The sequence below is a fragment of the Elgaria multicarinata genome, chromosome 4, assembly GCF_023053635.1.
Source record: "Elgaria multicarinata webbii isolate HBS135686 ecotype San Diego chromosome 4, rElgMul1.1.pri, whole genome shotgun sequence".
Taxonomy (NCBI): Eukaryota; Metazoa; Chordata; class Lepidosauria; order Squamata; family Anguidae; genus Elgaria; species Elgaria multicarinata.
This window is the reverse complement of record NC_086174.1, coordinates 141,923,729-141,948,302: the sequence shown is the minus strand read 5'-3', so window position 1 is coordinate 141,948,302 and position 24,574 is coordinate 141,923,729. Positions and strand designations below refer to the sequence as shown.

General features: G+C 41.6%; 1 protein-coding gene across 3 annotated transcripts in view; it reads right to left on the bottom strand.

Moving 5' to 3' along the window:
* Positions 1-24,574, bottom strand: part of PLCB1 (phospholipase C beta 1) — a 702,230-nt gene that overhangs the window by 486,727 nt on the left and 190,929 nt on the right. For all 3 annotated transcript variants that reach the window (XM_063125314.1, XM_063125315.1, XM_063125318.1), the window contains exon 3: positions 18,434-18,508. In XM_063125314.1, the coding sequence (XP_062981384.1) occupies positions 18,434-18,508 (75 nt within the window). The remainder of the gene's footprint in view (positions 1-18,433; positions 18,509-24,574) is intronic.

The following is a 24,574-nucleotide window of genomic DNA, read 5'->3' as shown; positions in this document are numbered from 1 at the left end:
ATGGAGTTCTACGTCTGAAATTATGGGTTGGATCCAGATGACTTAGAATAGACCCATTGAAATCAATGGGGCTTAAGTTAGTAATGAATAATTTGTCCCTTTATTTCAATGGATCTACTCTAAGCATGTCTAAGTCTGGATCCAAGGACCAAGTCCCCTTGGAAAAGAATGAAGTTTGGCCCTTATTTGCCAGACACCACTTGTATTAATTGTTATGTCTATCACCTAGGCTGCAGCTGCCACAAGGGTCCACAAGAAATAACATAGGAGCAGAGATAGTCAGAGATAGTCCAGCACAGGGCCCCAAAATAGGACTGAACCTCAGAACTTAAAAGCACAGGTGTTGCTTCGGAAGGAGTTTGGAGGCAACTGAGCTGTGCTTACAAGCCAAGAGAGAAAAGGCATAGTCTTGCGTGACAGAGTCCTGAAAGCCTAGGTAATAATAACCAGCAGTGAGAAGCATCTAACCTGAGACCACTGGTGTGGACCACTCTTTGGTGCTACCTGGGTGGGTTGGACTGAAAGTTGTTACACAAAGCATCAGGCCAGGCAAAAGAGTTAATCCTATTGATGTACAACCAATGTCATTGTGATGTCAATATCTTACAGTTGTATATTCCTTTTCAACCATAGGCTTGTCTATATCATTCCATCTCATCCCTGACATTCATCTCAAAAAGACTGCAGCTCAATTTTCTCATTGCCTTTTAGTTTGACAGTAGCTGATGAAGAAAACAGATTACGTTTGCCCCTTTCAGTTTTAATGCTGTAATCAAAGCACTCCATCAGTACGAGTCCTGTTTCCCCCAATGTTACAGCAACGAAGCTTCAAAATCCCTCGCATCATTAGCAAACTTGAATTCTCCACAGGCACAAATTCATTTGGGGGGGAGGGGGGCATACATCATCCAAAACAAGTGCGCTTCCAAGGAACCCCAGTCAGAGTTCTTATTTTAACAGGAAATGTGGAACCAGATTACAAAATGAATCATGCCTGCTTCTGCCCTTGAGTTTTATTCGGTTTGCTTCTGAATGAAATAAATCCTCAGGAGAAGTCTCTCAGTATTCATGAAACTGATGTACATTTTAACATTTACATCTTGCAAGATAAATCAAATAGAGACTTTGCTGCTGTGAGGCTTTCCCTTTGTTAGGGCTACTAGGATGCTTCACACGGCAAGCATACATCTCCTTTAAATTCAAAGAAGGGTTATGAGGATTTCAAAAAAAGTAACCCAGGCAGCATCAGAATTCAATAACATCTGTCCAATACATCAATTTGAGTTTAACTAATTGATGTCAATAGTCAAGAAGCAAATCTTGGCGAGAAAAAATACTGGACACATGTTAGCTTCCCTCTGAATCACAGCTCCATGTGTTTAGAATATAACAATACTAAGACTGTTCTGCTAGTCATAAGTGGAACCCTAATGACACTAGCCCTTTATTATCTCTACCACTAACATGGTACTATGGACTTTTAATACGTTTCAGGTCTGTTGAAAATAAATGCCAAGTGCTTCCAAGTGTAGCATGGTGATGACTTGCCTCTTCTTCTTCTTCTTCATCCAGGGAGCTGAAATTTATCAGTTTGAAAAGATATTCTTCTTTTTGTTGATATTCAGGGTCATACATGTATATTCTTTTTAGTCCTGCCCCCAAATAGTACATTGTTTGAAGATGGTAAAGGATGACATTATGAAAATTGTAGGAGATGGGCTCTCCTTGGACCCACTAATATTTTTATTTAGTTATGTTAAACTGAGAGTTCCAACTGATGATGTGGAAATGACCATTGACTGGCAGCTGCTAAAGGTGGAAAAGAGTTAATCCTCCAACAATTGATGATTGGTGTATGAGGGTTTGGGATATGGCCTCCATGATGAAGTTAAGTAATACAATTAGAGAGGAACGAGCAGTAATTAATTACCTTATAGAAAAAGGGAGTCTCTATTTTATATTGCAGTGATAAAGTTCAGGATTCAGTCCAATCTTATTTACTATCAGGGGCAATTTAACTGGTATGAGTTTGATTATGTTGATAGCTCTGCTTTGTTATCATTTGTATTTATGAATCAATGTAAGAAAAAACGCTTTTCTTTGTTTATCTACTGGGAGTTTCCTCTGTAATTGCAAATGAATAAAGAAATGATGGGGTTGTTACTATGGTCTTTGCTAGACCTACGGATATCTCAGGATGGAGGAGGGGTGATCTTGTGTTGTCAATAACATGAGATCCCGCCCTCGTCTACACGTAACACAAGGCAACTCAAGAAGAGAGCCATCGCGTCCGCCATTTTTTTAAAAAAGGAATAAGCACACAAATGCTCGGGTGCCAAGCTAAAGGTGTTGTTGTTTTTTTAAAAAAAATGGCTTTCCCCACTCCCCCCACCCTGTGCCCCATATGCAGCTCCCGGCTCTTTGTGAGTAATTGCGTGGAGCTGGGGAAAGCCGTGAAAAAGGGCCACATGCTCACGGTCTCAGGCTCAGCCCAAGACTGCGAGAAAAAGTGGGCTCAAAGGGGTAGGCTTTATCTCGGGGCCAGGGAGGGTTGATCCCTGCCTGAGCCTGGGATCCCCTGTGAGTCATCTGGATGCACAGGGGCGATCCCAGGTATCGGCCCGGGATAACCCCTCGTCTAGCTAAGGCCTACATAGAAAAATGTATATAACTTTAAATCAAATTACATAGCTCTGATTTCCTATTTGATCAACTTACTCTGGAACTTACTCCACTTTAGTTCAAGCATGCACTAAGGAAAAGTCCCTTTTCTTTTGATACTATACTATTTTGTGTATATTGTTCAACGTGAGCCATTAGCAGTTCAACTGTACTGCAGATGTGATGACATTAAAAGCATTTAGCTAACGTCTGACCATTTCTAAAGTAGTTCACTATGTTTAGTTCACTGTTCGCCAGAAAAGAGTTACAATCCTGAGTTACTTGGTGTCCTTGTTTTTACCAGGACAGCCATTCTTCATTCTGTAAAGCAGACAACATTAAGGTGCATAACCTCACTCCATTCCCATTCACAAAGCCCTATGTTGGCTTCTGGGATGAATTGAAGAATTCTTCTATTTACATTTCTGGGCATGAATGTGTGTAGTGCAGAACAGACTGAATTTTTCCAGTCATTTATTAAAGGATGGATCAGTTGCCTGCATTTTCCTGAATATCTCCTGGTTATTTTGTATTGTTCCAAATAAGTCTTTTAAAAAAGTCAAGTACATTGGGTTGGGACAACCAGAACAAATTGAATCTAGCTGGTGGTTGCAGCTAGATTCCCTTGCAGTCCATTGTGATGTAGGACATAAACTGGGGGAAGAAACCAAGGGGAAGTCCACTCGTGTGACGTTGGATGGAGCCCCAAACACCCGTACTTTAAAAACTGTTCAGTGTTGCATCCAGCAAAGACAAGAATAACTGCAGTGTCTTGTCATCCAGCAAAGCTATTCTGGGCAAACCCACATTTCACTTGTACACAAGTAAGCAATCCTTATAACAACTCCAGAAATGCACAGTTTCGGGTACAAGAAATATTCCAAAGTGGGCTTGGATTGGAACAGTGGAACGGCCAAATGGGGGGAAATGGGGTGATGGGGAAAACAGCTCAAGGAAGCAAAAATCCCCAATAATCCTTGACAGGGTCTGAAGGCTCCCTATGAGAGCACCCCACCACCCCAATTTCACCCCATCCCACCCAACTATTAGGGAATAATAGCTCCTACCCCCCTTCCCCCCATTATGCCCACAGTTCCATGAGGAAACAAAAATCCCAAGTTATCCAGGGGGCTGTCTATACGCGATGAAAGCCCTGGGGTGGGTGTGCAGTGGCACGGGGTTGATTATATGACACAGAAGACACCACCAGGCATCCCAGGGCTTCCCTCCGAAACTCCAAAGCAAAGAGTTGGGGACTTACCCAACTTTTTGTTCGGAGTGCAGAGAGGATGGCACATCGCAGCAGAGGCGGGGCTGGGTGGATGGCGACCCCTGATTGGTCGCTGTCTGCCCAGGGAGAGAGGAGGGGATGAGCTGGCAAACCAGTGAGCCGAATGGCTCACAGAACACCCCTGCACTCCAGGTGGGGAAAAGAGTCTGCCTTTTGCTGGGGGGGGGGCGGTGTTCTCCCAACCCTTGGCTTCCATCCTAGTGAGGTAAGGGGGGGAAGGCAGGGAGGGACAGACAGCAGTGCCCCCCCATCCTCCATATAAACCCCGCACTCGCTCCTTGGCATGGGAATAATGTGTAGCAACCCTGCAGGAGTGAAACTGTGAGGTTTGGGGGCATCATGGCACCAATGCGCAATCATCAAGAAAGCCCCTAGGGCAGGATCTGAAGGCTTGGTTAGGGTTTCTGTTATGTTGTATGAATGAGGAAGGGAAAGAACATGCAGCAGATCTCTCTTTTTACAAACCAGAGATGTGCCGTTGTGCATCAGCAAAGAATAAAAGCGCCCTTCAGAAACGCCCAGTTTCAGATATAAATTGTGGTGGACTAACACAGCATCGGAGAAACGAATCACCACAACGTCAGAGAAGCAACATAAGGCAGCATCAGAGGAGTCAAATAACAACAGAAAAGGCTAGGAAAAGCAGTGATGGGGAAGGAGATGCAGCCCCAGTTGGTGAGCATATCACAGGTATGCTCAGGATTTAATTCGGAGGAACAGAGGCTCATTGCTGAGCATGTGCATGGGACCCGCTTCAACTAAAAAGAATGCAGTAAAACTGTGATTTTCGAGGTGGAGTCAGTTGGTTAAATGCACTCTGGCCGCAATGTCCTTTATCGCAAAGGACCCAACCCTCAGGGAAAAAATCCATGTAGACAGCCCTCAAGAGGAGCCTGTGAAAAGCAGCTGGAAACAATAAAATTCATGCTTATGCTCTACGCAGGGGGAAATACTCTTCTTTTAGGAAATACTGCTATTAGATTATGCTGCTTTTTATTTTATTTTTATTTGGGTGGGGGGGCTTGCCTTTTATCAATACAAAATGCTCCTCAACAGAATGATTCCTTTCAAAAGATGCCATCATTCAAATAGCAATTTCAAGAAAGCTTTTGGGAAACTGCTCTGCTTTGCATGCATTCTGCACTTTATTGATTCTTTGCTGCAACAAGTTAACTTTAGTATAAATCACGTAAGTGTTTCTAATCAAGCTAGAGAAGCCAAAGCAAAAAAAATATTTTAAAAAGGCTTGAATATATCAAAGGATAGAAATAGTTATTGTGGCAAATAAAAGAAAGAGCTCAGGCCAAATCTCACAGTAAGGCAAAGCTGGGTATTCTTTATTGTAATGCCAGAAGGCTGCTCTCTTTAAATGCGGTTATTTTTACTAGGTCATGATGGCATGTGAGCCCTCCTAATTAAAAGTTAAATACATAGAATCGTGCATATCCACAACTCCACTGAACTAAAGAATGAGGAAATGCTTGAACATCCTCAGTGCTAAATTTCTGTTCCCAACTGACAAGTAATAAAGAAATAAAGAAATAAAAATAGAAAAGCCAAGGCTGTAGGCTTTTAGCCATCAAAAAGTGGCAATACAATCAAAATCTTTATTCAGATTAAAATTTCCCACCCCTAATTAGCAAAGCTGACAGCAAATGAAATCTCATAGTTGGCACTTGAGAAGGACCTGCTACTTTATTGATACTTTATTGGTTTCATTTTCCAGGTTACATACAAAGCTAATGCCAGTGTGGTGTAGTGGCTAGAGTGTCGGACTGGGAGTCGGGAGATCCGGGTTCTCGTCCCCACTCGGCCACGGAAAGCCACTGGGTGACTTTGGGCCAGTCACAGACTCAGCCCAACCTACCTCACAGGGTTGTTGTTGTGAGGATAAAGTGGAGAAGAGGGTTATGTAGGCCGCTTTGGGATCCTTGCAGGGAAAAAGGTGGGATATAAATGCAATAAATAAATAAATAAATAAATAATGCATGCTTGGAATATCTGGACAAAAATACCTAGAAGCTTTGCTTCTAACTGTACAACACACACACACCCCCAGCCAAATATACAAACTGCAGACACTTTACCTCTCACATCGGCATCTTATGCCATTGAAATCATGCAAACAATATGCACAGCACTTTACATAGGCTGACCATATGAAAAGGAGGACAAGGCTCCTGTATCTTTAATGGTTGTATTGAAAAGGGAATTTCATCAGGTGTCATTTGTATGAATGCAGCACCAGGTGAAATTCCTTCTTCATCACAACAGTTTATTATTGTTGTTATTATTATTAATAATAATATTTATTTATAAAGCACCATCAATTTTCATGGCGCTGTACAGAATAAAACAAAACAAGACAATCTGCCATATGGCTAACAATCTAAAATCACCGTAACAGACAGGGGAGGGAGGGGAAAAACAAATAGGGGTAGGGGACATTAAAACTAAATATAGACTAGTATGACCACGCTACGGTTAAAAAGCTTTCGAGAAAAGAAATGTTTTCAAGTGAGATTTAAAAACAGAAATTGATGTCGTGGTCCGCAAATGCACTGGAAGAGAATTCCAGGCATAGGGGGCAGCGAGCGAGAATGACCAAAGACGAGCGAGAGATGTGGAAACTCTTGGGCAGGTAGGAGACATTGTGTTATTGGAGGGGAGGGCACGGGCAGGGCGATGGAGTGAAATAAGGGACGAAAGGTAGGGAGGAGCCAGATTATGACAGGCTTTAAAAGTAAGAAGAAACTTGTATTGGATTCTATAAGAGATAGGAAGCCAGTGGAGGGATTTTAAAAGAGGGGTGACATGATCAAAATGATGAGCCAAGAAAATAATCCTAGCCGCAGGAGCCCTGCCCTCTTTTGTATCTGGTCACAGCTGGCAGGATTCCTGCAACTTTAATTATTGTGATGAAGAGGGAATTTTACCAGGTGTTGCATGCACACAAATGACACCTGCTGAAATTTCCTTTTCAATACAACCATTAAAGATACAGGAGCCCTGTCCTCCTTTCCATATGGTCATCTAACTTTACAGAGTTAGAAAAATAAAAATGGGAAACTATCCTCCCAATTCAAATAGCAACTACGGAGGGTTGCCAGATAGGGACTACGGCAGAGGCAAATGGTTAAAGCCTCTGCCTGCTGCTATTTACTTTAAAGCAGGGGAGGAAAGATAAGAACATAAGAAGAGCTATGCTGGATCAGACAGAGGGTCCATCTAGTCCAGCACTCTGTTCATACAGTGGCCAACCAGCTGTTTACCAGTGATCAACGAAACAGGACATGGTGCAACAGCACCCTACCACCCATGTCCCCAGCAACTGGTGCACACAGGCTTACTGCCTCGGATACTGGAGGTAGCACATAACCATCAGGGCTAGTAGGTGTTGCTAGCCCTCTCCAGGAATTTAACCAAACCCCTTTTAAAGCCATCCAAATTGGGGGCCATCACTACATCTTGTGGTAGCCAATTCGATAGTTTAACTATGTGCTGTGTGAAGAAGTGCTTCCTTTTATCTGCCCTGAATCTCCCACCAATCAGCTTCATGGGTTCTAGTATTTTGAGAGAGGGAGAAAAATGCCTCCCTATCCACCTTCTCCACACCATGCATCATTTTGTGCACCAAAAGGGAAAGCACTTTTGGTCCGGGGACCAAATGTTTTAAAGAAAACATTCATGCCATTGCTAATCGTGTGAACATTGTCTTGCCAGGTGTGGCTCTTGGTTTTAGTGGGTCAGCAGTTCCCCCATTCTGAGCTATGATGGAAATGCTGACAAGACTGTTGAGGTGGAGACAGAAAGCCTGGTGGGAAGAGGAATGGAATGGAGCATCACAAATGAGGGTATGGCCAATTTACTGACTGACTGGAAGAGTAACAAGTGACATTTTGCTGTCGGTCAATAAATGTATTACTTTAATAAGTAAGCCTGCATCTATTGGCCACAAACACAACATATGCAAATATCCCCACATGTTGTGGACGAAAAACCAAAGATATCGGAAGGCAAAGGCTCTTGAATCATGCCCCTATATAAGATTTGGGATTCCACGTCCAAAACAACCTGTTATTTAGAACACGAAATGTAGCCAGGATTACACTCTGCCTGACTTCTTCTTCCAATGATTCATGTTGATATATTTAGAAGGAGTAGAGGGCTCCCCAAAATTACATTTCTGGGCCTATCCCACTTCCCAAACAACAACCTTCTTTGCCGTAGATTCTTTACAAAGTATTTGGAGGTGGGGGGGAGCAGATACATAACAATCCTTTCAGAGTATTGGTAAAAAAAATGTTTTTAATATCACAGTGTGCCTTCTGCTTTGCATATGGCTTGAGAAGTCCATGAGCAGTGTTGTTATTTTTTTGTAAAGCCCTTCCTGTTGAAAAATGTATGACGACTGAGCAGAAATAATAAAACGCATAGCACATTTAAAAATGAATGTTCACCATGGGGAATGTGCCCTACACCCAACTAATGCCACTATTTCGGCTTGTTAGCACAATCCTCGGAGCTATATAAAGATTCTAGTTTCCATAGAAACTGTTGTGTGAAACTTCAGGATGTTAAGCATCCATGTTAATTTGAATTTTGATTTGCTAACTGCATATACACAGTGAATTCCAGTTTTGCAATATAAAAGGCTTAAGTCATGAGCTACAGCCTTTTGTTGCACTGACATGCCCACTCTGTACCTTGCCTCCTCCAAACGCTGGTTCACCCCAGATATACCTGGGCGCCAGGATATGCTATCCTCCAGTGGCTGGCAGAGAAGGGGTTGTGGCGGAGACTGCATGGCTTACATCAGCCCTGCAAGGTAGCCCACTGTTGTTATACACATACAGGCCGGTGAGTGGGAAGGCTGATAGAGAATAATGTATAACAGCCCTGCTATGTGTTCCTGCGTTCTTATCAAATCTCCTGGTGACTTTTTTGTTAACTTTGGGGCGTGGGGGAGCACTGTGAAATTGACTGCAGCACTGGACATTTCTAAAGAAAAGAAGTAGCAGCAAAACTTTCCAGCTGGTTTAGTGCAAACACAATTGATTGTAAACCCATTTGAATGTAAGGACCACAGTGTGTGTGTGTGTGTGTGTGTGTGTATGTGTTTAAAGTCAACCCTAAACCAGGGCAAGTGGGTGTTTTTTTAAAAAATAAATAAATAAGCACAGGCTATTCTTTCCTGGATTTAATTTATGGCTCATCCTCCTCTGCTTTTGCTTTAGGAACATGAGAACCAGAAATCTAATTCCGTTTTCGAAAGCAGCTGAGATTTCCACTTATCACATAATTGCAGGAGCAGAACCTTTTAGAAAATAAAATGTTATGACATTCACAGTAACCTGACATTTGGCCAACAAATATTCTTATAGGACTACTTAAAAACAATTTGCAGATGTAGGCATGAACGACATTTTAAGATGAGGGATAAAATCAGATGTTCATAACTCTTCTCGCTCTCTCTCTTGAAATATGCCTCACTGTTTGCTCAACTATGCTCAATAATGCAGAGACAAAACTATATTTATTTATTTATTTATTTATTTATTGCATTTTTATACTGCCCATCAGCAGAAGCTCTCTGGGCAGTGCACAACTAAAAGCCATAAAACAAGTATAGATAAATTTAAAAACATTAAAAGTTTTTTAAAAAAGCAATATAAAAACCAACCAAGTTAAAAACCAGGGAAAGCCTGTGTGAAAAGGTATGTTTTCAGGAGGCGTTTAAAAGATGTTACGTTTTCTGCCTCCAGAACCACACGAGGGAGTGTTTTCCAGAGGGTGGGTGCCGCTGCAGAGAAGGCCCGCTGCCGAGGTTCTTCATGGAGGCATTCTGTTCGTTTCGCTATTGCCAGCAGGGCCTCATCTGAGGATCGTAGTTGTCGTCCGAGTGTATATAAGGGAAGGCAGACTGCTAGGTTTGCTTTTCCCAAGCTCTTTAGGGCTTTACCATATATTTTACATGTTAAAAGTTCATTGTTTTTTAGAGGGTTGAAATTAATATGGAGACAAAGATTTTAAAGAAAAACTATGATCCTTTGCTAGTATATTTAAAAAGAGTATTTAGTCATTGTGATCCTTCACTAATATGAGTGATGCTACTTTTTGTGACAAAATAGCAAAATAGACCAATTTCCTGGATTAAGTTTTTCAGATTGTGAATATGCTCCTACAATTTGTTCCCTTGACTAAAATATCAATACTAGCAATCTTTATAGATCTGCGCAGACCTGGGGCTTCTGAGACCTGGGGTTTCCAATATGGTGCTTGTGGGCCCAAACATGCCAGCAGACATCTCTCTTTTAATTCTATTTCTTAAGCTTTTTTTATTTATTTATTTACTTGGAAACCAGCATATTGCAAAACGAAATGCTGAAATCCATCACCTATTTTATTTGGGCCTAATGAAGGGATTTCGTATTTTGGAACTCACACCCTGACTTTCTCTCTACATAGGTTCTTAAGCAAGTTTCTTTTCTTTTAGTCTCCCTATTTGCCTTCCGGGAAATGGGTGCTTTCTGACTGGGCACACCCATCATGGCAACCACATTCTGAATGGATAAGCTCACTGCCCCTCCTACCGTAGCTAATTTGTGAGTGCACCCAAGGGGCTCTCCCAAAATTTGAAATTTGCCCACCAACCCAAAGATGTCAGGGGGAAGTAACCAGCACTGTCCAAGCCCCAGCAGAACCCATCACATGTGCAATAGGGATTTAGCACTTAGGATAGGAACTGGACACTAGCAGAAATGCTCGCTTCTGGAATGGGGCAGGTTGCATAATGGAGGTCTGCCCACCTATCTCAATCCTGAAATGAACATTTCTGCTTGTTTCAGAACTTGCTCTTTGAAGCACCACAGTCCTGTTGCGCAAGTGGTGGGTCTCAACAGAATTGGCAGGAGAGCAGCGCCCCATTGGATACTACCCTAAATGAAAACGATGGCTTAATTCTCACTGAGGTCATTTCAACTGCACCTCTTCAGAATGTAAGTGAAGCCTCACATAACTAAATGTGCTCCACAGTAAACAAGCAAACAAAATGTCAGGGGTAGACATTCTCCCTGTCCTCCCTGTTTACTTTGTGGAGAGAATTTGCTTTGTGTAGAGGAGTCCCACCTGCACCCCGAAGCGACACAACCCAGCCACAAACTGACCATCTCCATAAGAACTAGGCCTCTCTGCCTGGTCTTTCTGGTTTTTCTGCAGCTACCTCCTAATCCCCCTCCTTAAAACACCCTCAAGTTCCTTCTCTTCTTGGCTGCCCTCCTATTGCTTCTGGCAGAGGTTCCACGTCAGTGCCCAAACTAGGACATTTACCCCCAAGTTGTTTATTCAGAAGGCAACTGGAACCAGTGGAAAGGCTATTATTGGCTCTGGACTGGCTCCACAGAGAATGTGTGACAGATTTTCAGCTGTACAAGAGACAGCGCAGATAATTAATATGTACTTGAATAACCCCTGGGGCCTCAAATAACCCCTGGGGCAGGGTTGCAAAAATCCCGTAGTAACTGGCATCTTTAAAATTGAGCCCGGCAACTTGGTAAGGGCAGCAATGAATACTAGAACTGTTTAGATGAGAGTAGGAAAGAACGGCAACTTCGATGTGCTCCCATATCTCCTCTTCATTTGTACTCATGTGTACAGTACACACAAACTTGCATTTTCTCCCTCGCTGGGTAATTCTCTCTCTTTTGCAAGTTAGCCGTGCTGGACCTTCCTGTGTTCAAAGAGTTTGCCTCTTCCGAGATGCTCTTTACTGGCTCTATTAGCATCTCCTGGCTCCTGTGGTTAAACACAGGGAGAAAGGGAAGGGGAATTGCAAAAAAGAAAAAGAGGAATGGTAAAGAAAACACACAGCAGGACGACAATAGGGAGACGGAAAGGAGGAGGGTAGGAAGGAGAGAAATTAGGAAGAAGGGGGGCAGATGGCAAAGCCATGAACAACCAAAACCAGAAACTGCCCAAGTTCTTCAACATGAATCAATCATTAACTTAATTTTAAATGTACTGGAAGAATCTTTGTTTTTTAAGAATGAGATTAAGGCCTCAGCTAGATCAGGGGGTTGTTCTGCAACGATCTCGCGATTTTATGATCGCGAGATCATTGCACTGGTCTACACGTGGCGCGTGATTTCGCAGCCGCCATTTTTTTTATTTTAAAGAAGAAGGAGCACACGAGCGCTTGTGTGCAGAAGGTAAATCTTTTTTTAAAAAAATAAATTCCCCACTCCCCCCCCACCCCATCCCCAATGGGCACAGAGCTCCTGAGGAGCTTTGCGCCCTGTGCGGGGGTCCCAGCTCCTCTCGAGGAACCGCAAGGAACCGGGACAAACCACGACGCCCGCACACACATTCCACAATCTCGGGATCAGCCCGAGACTGCGAAAAAGCAGGCTCAAAGGTGAGGGCAAGATCCCGGGGCAAGGGAGGGATCATCCCTCCCATCATCCCTCCCTGATCCCAGGATCCCCTGTGTGTCATGTGAACGCACAGGGACAATCCCAGGGATCGCCCTGAGATATCACCCCGTCTAGCTATGGCCTAAGATTCTTGAACCCTCCCAGCTTAGGTTGGTATCAACTCAGCTGGCACTGAACAACCATGGAGCAACTTAAGTCCTCTCTTTAATTCACTAGTAGTGGAAGACCCTAGGATGCAAGATAAAGTGCTAACAACTGAAGCACAAAATATTTGTTATTGGCTTCTACTCCTATGGGAAGCCATGAATTCCTGAGCAATCCCCAACAAGGTGGCCTTTCAAAAGGTGGAGGCCTTTCTATTTTCCCAGGCAGTTTAAGAACTCTTTTTAGTGCCTTTATTCTGCTGCTGGTTTTAATTGCTGGTTTTATGATGCTGTAATGGTTTGATGCTTTGCTAATGGGTTTATCTTGGTTTTATTTTTGCACTATGCTTTTTTAAATTTTGTTTTAATGTTTGTACATTGTTTTTAATGCATTGTGCACTGCCCAGAGAATTTGGATTTATTGGGACATTTAATAATATAGTACATTAAATAAATAAATGAATAAATAATGCATCCGATGTTATGCTGCCCAATAATAATTTAAAAATTACACACACATCTGAAGCTGAACAATCAAAGGTGCAGGGTTTTCTTTTCACCATGAAACAGCTATGGAAAAAATGTAATCTGGAGTATCCCTGTATGATGGCTGGAAGGAACCCCTGTCACCCCATTGATCGCCAGGGCTGATTCGGCTGATCTGGCTGGCTAGGCGGGTGTCCCCTTCCTCCCTCACCGCTCCATGTGTGTCCCTCCCAAAGCTGCACGCTTGGTGGAAGAGGACGACCATCCCAGATAGAAGGAGTTCTTCGTTCTTCGGTCAAGGGTATACGATATACTGTAAGGGATGCAGCACACCTAAGGGCATTTACTTAGTTATTTTTGCACGTGTGCATGGTGCTTTAAAAGAGTAACAAAGGAAAGTTATCTGCCCCCAAAAGCTTACAATCAAAAGTTTGACAAAATCAGGAAGATACAGAAGAGTGGAAAAGAGGGAGGGGTGAGAGGAAAAGGGGGGGTCATGTGTACTTATGCTTTATTTAATTAGTAAACGAAGACTAAAGGGTTGTGCCAAAGTCCTCACAAAATGATGGGTCTGGAGGAAGGATTTAAAGGAAGGAAGGAAGGAAGGAAGGAAGGAAGTGTTCTAAGAGGAAATTCCGGGTATTAGAGAAATGGCAGAATAATTTAAGGCAATGGAAGTTTTGGCCGTCCTGATGTTGTTGAACTACAACTCCAAGGATCCCAGACAGTTAGCAATACTGGCTGAGCTGTTGGGAGTTGGAAGTCCCATAGTATTGGTGAGGGGGACAGGTTTCCAACTGCTGGTTGAAAGGATCACCCCTCTCAGAGCTGCAGAGTTCACAGCATTAGAAATCATCATACCATGAGCCATGATCCTGTCCATAAGAGGCCAAGGGTGCTTTCCCTTTCTCCCCAATATTACTGGATACAAACAACAAGCTAACGCACATAGCTGAGGCACAGCACCATCACACAAACAAAGCATCTCACAGCTAATGCTGTCTGCCACTGAATGGCTGAGAACAATGATAAGAAAGGCATCTGTGCAGCTAAATAAAAACAAAATCCACTGAGAAAATAGCTATATATGCATCTTAGGAAAGCACATTTTAATACATAAAGACTTCTTTCTCCCCCACAAAATCTCTCTCTCTCTCTCTCTCTCTCTCTCACACACACACACACACACATGAGCAGCTTTTGAAAATAATGTTCTATCCACTTTTAATGTTCTCGTGATATATCACGAAGATAATAATCAGGGAGAACTAATTTGATATTTATGTGAGTCCCATAAACTGCTACTGAGAGTTTTCAATTAAAATTCTAGACTTTTAGAAAGCTTCTGGCACTCAACTGGGCTCTCAGAAAGAGACTTAAAATGTTTTAGAAAAAGCAATTACTCAGGCACACGGGTACCTGCACATGGTAGCTGCCATTTTTAATTGAGAATGGCCAAGGATGGCAACTTGTTTATATAAAACACAGGTTGATGAGACTTGGGGATTTTCCAAAGTACCACTAGGCATATCTTTTAATCTGGAATGCATACTTGCGAACGTTAATGAAAAGTTGAAAATGTAAAACAGCCATTGTCTAGGGTACATTCAAATCAACAATGTAGGTTTTCATTCAATTTGCAGATGCAGAAAATACAAAAACTATTTTAAGCAGTGCTTGTGCAAATCATCAGTGACTCATGAGATCTATAACTATTTCCTAAAAACAAATGTAATTAATATTACATTCTGATTCAGTTACTGGCGGGTGTACATCTGGGGCCTCCAATGTGGTGACTGTTGTTGACAGCAGGCTCTCTGCCCCTCCTGGTTTTTATTTTATTTCTTAAGATTGTTTAAACTATGGTTTTTTGAACTGGGAGGCTAGCATGTTGCAAAGTGAAGTCCTACCCTCCAGTGCCATCTTTATTTGGGTTCAAAAAAGTCATTTTGTGTCTTAGCACTCAGGGCCCACCTCTGCCTTTTGCATAGGTATCTGGACAGCTACTTTTCTTTTAGTCTCACCCATTTGCCTTCTGGGAAATGGGTGTTTTGTGACCATCCATGACCACCACAGTAGCCATGCCGCATGTCAGCCATTTTGTGAAAGTGCCGACAAATTCTCTCAACAATCCAAATGTGCCCCCTGACCCAGAAAGAGACCTGATTTAGACATTCTAGCTAGCTAACTGGAATGCATGTACTTGTATTGTTTCGTAGTTGCTTCCATCATGACACGCAGAAGGTTAAACGTAATATACTTTCCAACTAACTGCAAAATCAAGTTTGAACTGTATGGTTCTCTGTCCTGGATAGTTCTTAGGGCTAGCATTATAAACAAGGGAGAGGGCCTTCTCAGTGGTTGCCCCTCGACTGTGGAATGATCTTCCCGATGAGGCTCGCCTGGCGCCAACGTTGTTATCTTTTCAGCGCCAGGTCAAGACTTTTCTCTTCTCCCAAGCATTTTAACAGCATTTAACAACGTTAAATTTGTTTTTAAATGGACCCCAGAATTGTTGTTTTTAAATGGATACTGTTGTTTTTATACTGTTTTTATGTTTTTTTTAACTTTTGTATACTTTTAATGTTTACTATTTTTAATTGTTGTAAACCGCCCAGAGAGCTTTGGCTGTGGGGCGGTATATAAATGTAATAAATAAATAAATAAATAAATAAAATAAATAAACGGTAGATGAGCATATGCTTAGGGTATGTGAAGATACACAAACAGTTGCTGAGAACAAGCCCTGAATATGTATGAATAAAAAAAACAGACCCAAAGCAAATTTCTCTGTAACACAGACTGGAAAAACGAGGAAATCAAGCCCAGGTGGTGTTTGAGGAAAATCTCCAGAGGATATAGATTGACTTTCATCCCTCTAGGAAGTAGCTACCCTCATGGTTCCTGAAGCATTAAAATGCAGCTCCCTGATGATTCCATTGCCCCTAGAAAAACTGCATTCTTTTCTGCCATATCTTGCATTTTTGGTCAGAATTGCATTATTAAAAGTATTTTCCCCCAGGTGAAGTTCCTCTACCAACCAAGAGTAGTAAGAGAAATATGTGTTTGTTTATTTATATAACTCTTAACCAGCAATCCTGAGGAAGCTTACTGGTAAGTTATGTTTAGCAGAAGTCTTTGAGGCCTAGTCCAAGGTAAATGGGCTTACAATTGGAATATTAATCTGTAAAATGCTCTTTTAGTTTCTTTGTCCTCACTGCAGAGGCGATAGAACTGAAATATTTCAAGTCCATCACATCAGCCAACAGTCCACGTTGTCTTTGGTCTGGTTCTCACTGAGATAGGCCTTAGTTAGACCTAAGGTTTATCCCGGGATCATCCTGGGGTCATCCCTGTTCATGTAAAGACACACAGGATATCCCAGGAGCAGGCAGGTATGACCCTGGGATGATCCCAGCATAAACCTTAGGTCTAGCTAAGGCCATAGTCAACCCAAATCTGCTTAACCACATCAGACAACAGGAGGGGATCATACGATGGAATGCTCTTCCATACAAAAAGACACCATGTTGGGCAGAAGGCTAGATTAGAACTTATGTGGAGATAATATCTTTGCACCAACGAGCAATCGGTCATGTGGCCCTGAAGGAGTTGGGGATTCTTGAAAATTTCATTCGGTCCAAATGTTTAAGCAAACTGACCCAATTCGTACTTACAGGACTAATATCTCATTTAGAATGCAGTTATGCCTCTGCTTTCATTTTCCAAATTTTGAAATATAGTTCTCAGCTTGCAAAAAAATGTACCAAAATGTGTAAACAGAATGCACATTTTAGGATAAAATATATACCAAAACAATGTAAATTTTTGTGCAGTTTTTTTAAAACTAATAATAATTGGAAATTAATGGATAGAAAAAACTTATGAATGGACACATGTGAAATTAACATGGACCAAAAATAGATTGATCTCTCCATTCCTGAAGGTAACACAGGCCAACTCTACACCAAGCAGGATACGACACTTTGAAAATGCTTTGTAAACTTGTATATGGAATGTGTCCTGGGTCCCAACAATTGTTAATACCGTTATAAACTGTTTTAAAGCGGTAATGTAGATCCTGCCACAGTCTTAATGAGAACTAGACCATTGTTTCAGCAAGCCGGTGACACACCAAGCCTTCTGGAACACTGGACAAAACAATTTGCAGTAAGTCAGGGGCATTTACAGCTACTGAGTGAAGCTTATTATACAGCTGCATGAACAATAAGGCCCTGTTCAGAAGACATCTTAAGCCACAGCTTTAACCACTGTGGTTAAGCCAGAAAGCCAAGCTGTGTTCGGAAGACACCTTAAACCATGGCTTTAACCAAAGTGAATAAGGCTTTCTGGCATAACTACCATGATTAAAGCCATGGTTTAAAGTGTCTTCTGAACACAGCCCAGCTTTCTGGCTTAACCACCATGGTTAAAGCCGTGGTTTAAGGTGTCTTCTGAATGGGGCCTTTGTAACTTAGGCCATAGCTAGACCTAAGGTTTATCCCTGGATCGTCCAGGGGTCAAACCTGTTCATCTAGGTGACACGCAGGGGATCCAGTACTCAGGCAGGGGCGAACCCTGGATGATCCCAGGATAAACCTTAGGTCTAGCTGTGACCTTAGTAGGCTTGCTGCTTTAAAAAGGTTCTCTAAAACTTCAAAGTTGCACAAAAAGGTAGTATTTCATTCCTGCAACAATGAAAATTGTTGTTATTGTTTCTAATGGAAGCATGAGGAGGGTTTGCATGCCTAGGGCAAGGTATTTTGGTTTCTTTCTTTTTTATTATTTTTCCTCCAACAGCATGAAGACAAATCACACCTAGTACATACAAACAAAGGTATACATATAACAACTACAATTACACTAAAAATATTTAAGGGTGAGGTTAAGGTATATTTTTCTTTTGCCCTCTTCATGCCAAAAATGCCCGTTGATTTCTTAATTACCATTTATATATCCATCCAATTCAATTTTTCTTATAATTTATCTAAGTCTCATACATTGGATTCACAGAGTTATGCTTCTTTCCCCCCTTTCCCCATCTTAATACTAAAATCCACAAACAAATACATCCTTTTTCTCTGCCTCTTTCAAATGTTCTATCAAAGGTTTCCATTCCAACATAAACATAGCTGTTGACCTTTCTCTCATTATCACTGTGAGTTTTGCCATCTCTGCAATATCCATTCATCCATTGTTGGTGTTGTTTCATTTTTCCAGTTCTGTGCAAATAGCAACCTTGCTGCCGTCACCATATACAAAAACAAAATTCCCCCCTTCTCTTTTATTTGTTTGTCCATTAGTCCAAGTAAGAAAGCTTCCAGTTTCATTTCTATGTTTGTCTTTAATATTTTAATATTCATTGTAATACCGTACACTATCACGACAGCATCTAGAATGTACATAGAATAATTTCTTACCTTGGGAGCTCGGGCATGTTTCCCACAACGTGCATCCTTGACAAGGCTGACATCTAACAGCTCTGACTCCTGCACCTGATAGAGAGCGGGGAAAACACATGTTTTACTGCACTGGATGAATCACGTAATTAAATCGGTTACACCGCATTTTGGTATACAAAATCACATACAACCCAGCTCTTCTTCATATTCATAACCATTTTAAGCAGACTCTAGAGCAGCCTTGTGCCCTCCAGATGTTTTGGATGTCAACTCCCATCAGCCCCAGCTAGCATGGCCAATCGTCAGGAATGCTGGGAGTTGTAGTCCAAAACACGAGGTTGGGGACAGCTGCTCTGCATTTAAAACAAACAGGTATACTTGTTTTCAGTAATCATGAGTTATGATTACTATGGATCTGCAGGGATGACAAGATAATAGGAACATAGGAAGCTGCCTTATACTGAGTCAAACAATTGGTCCATCTAGCCCAGTATTGTTGACACTGACTGGCAACAGCTCTCCAAGGTTTCAGGCAGGAGTTTTTCCTGCCCTACCTGGAGATGCCGAGGACCGAACTGGGGGCCTTCAGCATGCATGAAGCAATCTTAGTGCCCCCATCCCTAGTATCATCTTCATATAATAGGGTGGTTCCATTGCTTCCTGTCTGGGTTTAGACCCAGAAATAATAACTTTGGGCTCAGAATCGTCAGACAAGGAAGCTCAGCAAGAGAAGGCGCACAGGTACCATCAGTTCCCACGGAGGAGAACCACAAGTATGATTTCCCCTGTTAGCCCTGCCCCCTCCCCCCATTCCCATCCCACAGCAATGCCAAGTACCCAATATCTTCCACTGAGATGAGTTGACAAATGTCCACCCCAGCTTGTAGTGTCGCCTCTATAATAATGCAAGCCACAATAGAACCCATTAAGTACCACTCCTTTAAGATTGGAGAGTTGTTCTTCTTTAGGCTGGGCTCCCCCTGAGGTGTTATAGTCTCATTGAAAATATAAATTACCCATAGATCAAATTAATTTTTAAAGCAAGTCTCAAACATGGCATTTGAATTGCAATTTTTCTAAAAAATGTAACAGCACTATACTCATTGGGGAGGGGATGTCTTATGCAGCTATACAGATTTTCTCATTAGTTCAGTAACTCTCCAAAGATCAGAGTTGTTTAAATCAAATGTGTTCTGGTATACTCTAACAATCCAGCGCTGGCAATGTTTATGGAACTGAGCATTTCCTTATGCTAATATGGACAATTAGTGCAGCTTATTTGCTCTAAATCCAAATCTGATACACAGGAGAAACATAGTAGTCAGTGCCAAATCTCATCCAATTTACTTGCCTGCATGTCGTGAAGCAGGGCTCTCTTATTGGTTGAGAAACACATTGAAGGTGAAAAGGATGTGCAGCTAGTGATGCATAGTCCCTTTCCAGGCAACCTGGTGCCCTCCAGATGTTTTGGACTTCAACTCACATAATCCATGACCATCGGCCATACGAGCTAAGTCTTCTGGAATTGGCAATCCAAAACATCTGGAGAGCACCAGGTTGCCTGGAAGGGGATGGGCACCACTAGACTGTGCTCTAGATCCTCTACATGTGCTACTTTCAAGAAGACTGCACATGGCTCAAAATATGTGATTCCCCCATGGAGTCTTGAGTCGCCATCTTGAAAGTTGCTGGACAAACATTCTTGACTGTCTTTTAAAAATTAGAACATAACATGGTCGCTCAGACTGATTTCAGAGAAAATGGATAGAACTCAGGGGTATCCAAACTTTTCCCCACCCCACCCCTGGAAGGAGGAGGAGGAGGAGGAGGAGGAGGAGGAGGAACTGAATTCCTTTAAAAATCTTTATTTTTCTTGAGGAGCCCCCCAAAAATTGGTTTGGGAGGACTTTTCAATGATCACTCTAGGATAATCATTTCAATATATATCAAAAGCAAGAAAAAGCCAAACTAACTTGGCATTAGACTCATTATTTAGCCTTTGACAAATTGTACAGTAAAGAATGCTACAAGATTCACTCAGTACAAGAAAGTTGCATATGGAAGTTCATTAGTGCTTTTAATTTCAGTGGGGTTCCCCTGAAAACTGTATTGGAAATCAAGCGAGATTATGCAGAATCAGTGTCTGGTTTGTTGTCCCAATTATTTCAATACCAGTACACCTATTTTGACATATAGCCATGTTGTTTTATAATGCCCTTTCTAACAGAACACAAAGAGAAGGTCCTTTTCCTCCAATTACCAAACATTGCCTATATCACAACGAACCTTGTTAAATCATTCCTGCATTTTAAACTAAGCTGCTCTTGTCATCTTTTGGTGACTCCCCTGAAACTTAATACACACACAGAAAACAAATTAGCCATCAGACAGTTAAAACAAAAAAACCAGAACTTCAAAATCATTCATTATGGATTTATTCAAGGGCAAGTCCAACTGAAATTGTACCACCTCATCAATTCACAACTTATTTCTTTCAGCTCATACTAGAGTTGCAATGTCGTCTTCCAATTTGGCTGACTAGGAATCTGTAATGGCAATAATGAGCTAAACATCAAAATCAATACTATCCACTGTAACTGACAGCTACCCATGCTCGGATCACATCCAGATTGAATTGGCAAGACATGAATATTTAAAATACTACTTCTACTACTACTACAACTAAATAAAAGAGCTGAGGTGTAGAAATGTTTCATTCTAAACTGAAAGTTTGTCGCCCATTTATATTTGCAGCAGAATTTCCCTCTCTATTTCTTCTCCTATTTTGTTCCTCTTCCTTTTTATACTTCTTTCTTTTTCTTTCTTTGCTATATGTTTTTTTTCTCTCCCTTAGCTCATGAGGAAAGTTGGGTGAAGGCATGTTGTTTTACTACCTATGTGGTGTACATTTGTAAAAAAATCCAAATAAAATCCAAATAAAAATCCAAATAAATCCAAATAAAAAAGTCAGTGGCCCCGTTCAGAAGATGCCTTAAACCATAGTTAACCACAGCGGTTAAACCAGAAAGCTGGGCCATGTTCTGAAGGCACCTTTTTGCCTTAGTCACTGCAGTTAAAGCCATGGTTTAAGGTGTCTTCTGAACACAGTCCAGCTTTCTTACTTAACCACTGTGGTTAAAGCCATGGTTTAAGATATCTTCTGAATGGGGCCATTGAAACTATTACTGTTTCTGATATGTTAGCACATGGCCCCTTCAGCTCTGTGAACTTGCACTGGTCTTGGCTACATAACACCATAAAGAAGAGCAGCAACTTTGCTTGAAATTGCTGGTACACCAGGCGGTTTCTTTTCTTGTAAGGGGCAGCAGAGATGAGAAGTTTGATGAATGTTGAAAGAGGTAAAGCAGATCCTACATCACCCTTTCAAAAAAAGAAAAAGAAAAAAAAGAAAAAAAAGGCCCAAATATTTGCACTGCAGAACACGTCCTGTTATATAAAGGAAGAAGTGATGAAACACTGAATTCTAAATGCTGGTTTAAAAATAAAAGCCTCCACTGTGCACTACAGAGCAAACAAAACGCAAGAGAAGACCTGTCATTGCTACCTCTAAAGCTTTAGCTTCCCGCACGGTGCTTACGTTAGCCCTTGTGCCTGGAGTTTTTGCAACAATATCCTGTAAGACATCAAGTGAAGTACTTTCTAAAGCCAGCTACTCAACGGAGCTTATAAAGTTTTGCTTTGGAGTTTTATAAATGTGTTTTGATGAGTGGTTATTGTTGGGTTTTTTATAGAGAGAGAGTTTTTAAGGCACTTTGAGCAAATGAGGATGCAATCCAATAAAAAGATTATTAAATAACAAACAACACTGACATAATGTCAAATATCATATGCAGCTCTCAGGGGCAAAAAGATTCCCAACACCACCCTACATGCAAACCTATATCCCTGCAGGGCTTCTTTTTCTCTCTTTTTTTGTTTTTTAATAAACCTTCTTCTTTCAAACTCCAGCTAAATATTCTTTTCCTATAAGAGCATTGCACAGTCCAGCCATCATATCCCTTCCCAATACTGGCTTTTCCTTTCGAGGCTGACATACCACATACGCACCACACTTGCATGTGCTGGCTACTCTTTTTTCCCTTTGCTAAAGAATCCTCTCCAAAGCGACTCAAAATCTTCCTTCTACTACCACCTGCCAAGAAGAGAGAGATTTGCTACCTAGAGAAGTTCAGGAGGAAAGAAGCAACTGCATATCAAATTAAGCTTCCTTTTTCTTCCATAAAGAGCACCATTGCTGATTTTGTACACCTAGAGTTTGTCATGCACTAAAAGCAATCTAGTCTGGCCTGAACAGGACAATTGAGATTGGGTCATGTCCCAAGGTTACTAAACAAAGGCCATTATAAGTCCCACTTAGCCTTGCTTACACAATGTATATGCATAAATAAAGTCCCTTAATCATATTCACCTCTGTGTCTACATATTGGAACAGCTGACCAGTCCTTACCTTGTTTATGATGGGGAGGAGGGAGTTAGGACACTTACGCTACAGTAGCACAAATAATATTCTGTAGGAGTGCAACAACAGCAGTTTCTTTCCTAACGGCTGAAATGAGCATCTTAAGTGATGCAGCTATGCCAGAACCACATCATTTTGCCCCCCGGTATTCTAAGCAGTCCTAATATCTCTGATTAAAACTGAAACACCATTTTTGGTCAATGAAATATTGTACCAGCGCTAGGGTGAACCAGTTTGATGGTCCATAGTGTGTAACAAACCCACCTCACAGGGTTGTTGTTGTGAGGATAACATGGAGAGGAGGATTATGTATGCTGCCTTGGGTTCCTTGAAGGAAAAAAGGCGGGGTATAAATGCAATCTATATAAATAAAAATGTAAATGTCCGTTCAAAACAGACGTTATATCTCGGAAAGTTCTTCACCGATTGCTTTGAAATTTTGACACAACGTTGCATTCGAATATGCGAGCGTTGTTATGTAACTATGTTCAATATGGGGTCAAAGGTTTGTCTTAAAATCGAAGAAATAGGCCTCCTCAAAACCAGTCCTGCTGATCATTGTGACATCGCCAACCAGTAGGCCAATCCGCTGCCTCTGACTCCTCTCCTATTTGCATGTTTTCTCACAATTGGCTGAGTGAATATAGATGTCACACCTGTGACAGTTACACGTTCTGAAGAAAGGTAACTGCCAGGAGTTTCCGCTAACCCTCTCACCGTAAAAACATCCTTTTTAAAAAACCAAACAATCTGCTTTACTTCATCCAAATAATGCCTCGCAGAAGATCACACTTACGTCGTCGTACTCGCGGAGCGGAAGCACTGCGACGAGACATTGCAAATCAGACTGAGGAAGAACGGGCATCAGCAAACGAGAAAAAAAGAAAAAGAATGCCTCAAATACGTGCCAAGGAACCAGCCAAGCAACGTTCAGCCAGACTTGAGGATGCACGGTTGCGAGCACGGCAATCGCGTTCTACAGCTTCAGATCTGCTTTGTTCTCAACAGAATGAACGCGACAGGCTGAGAGTGGCTGAAAGACGGCAACGAGAAACAGCACATCAGCGTCAAACACGACTCCGTGGTAAACAATCACACGATTACAATCGCCTTGCATTCCGGTACAACCCAGCTGATGATTATAGTTTGAGGCGGCATGTTCTCATTGGCACTGTGACTGAAGTGTGTCCTTATTGCAAGGCTCTTAAATTTAAACAAAAGGAATGTGTTGCACTGCTGGAAAAATTAAACTGCCTCAACTTGGAGGACCACCAGAGCCATTACAAACTTTGCTTGCCGGATATACCGCAGAATCAAAGCATTTCCTATCTAACATCAGGAAATACAACTCATGCTTTCAAATGACGTCGTTCGGTGCAGAAATCATCACAGCTCCATTTATGCCAACTTTCAAAGTCAAACGACAAATTTATCATAAAGCCAGCTCCTTCCTTCCGTTTCAAGATAGTCAACATAAATTCCTACAAATGTATTTCATTGGTGATGGCAATGATGAATTGAATGCACGCTGCGGAATTTATACCGGCATAAAAAGGTCCGGCGTTTCAAAACTGCAACAGCTACTTCACGAAAAAAAAAATTTAGTACATTTGTTCAAAACAGCAATTGACATGATGCCATCTGATACACACAAGATTGTTATTCATGCTGACAAAACG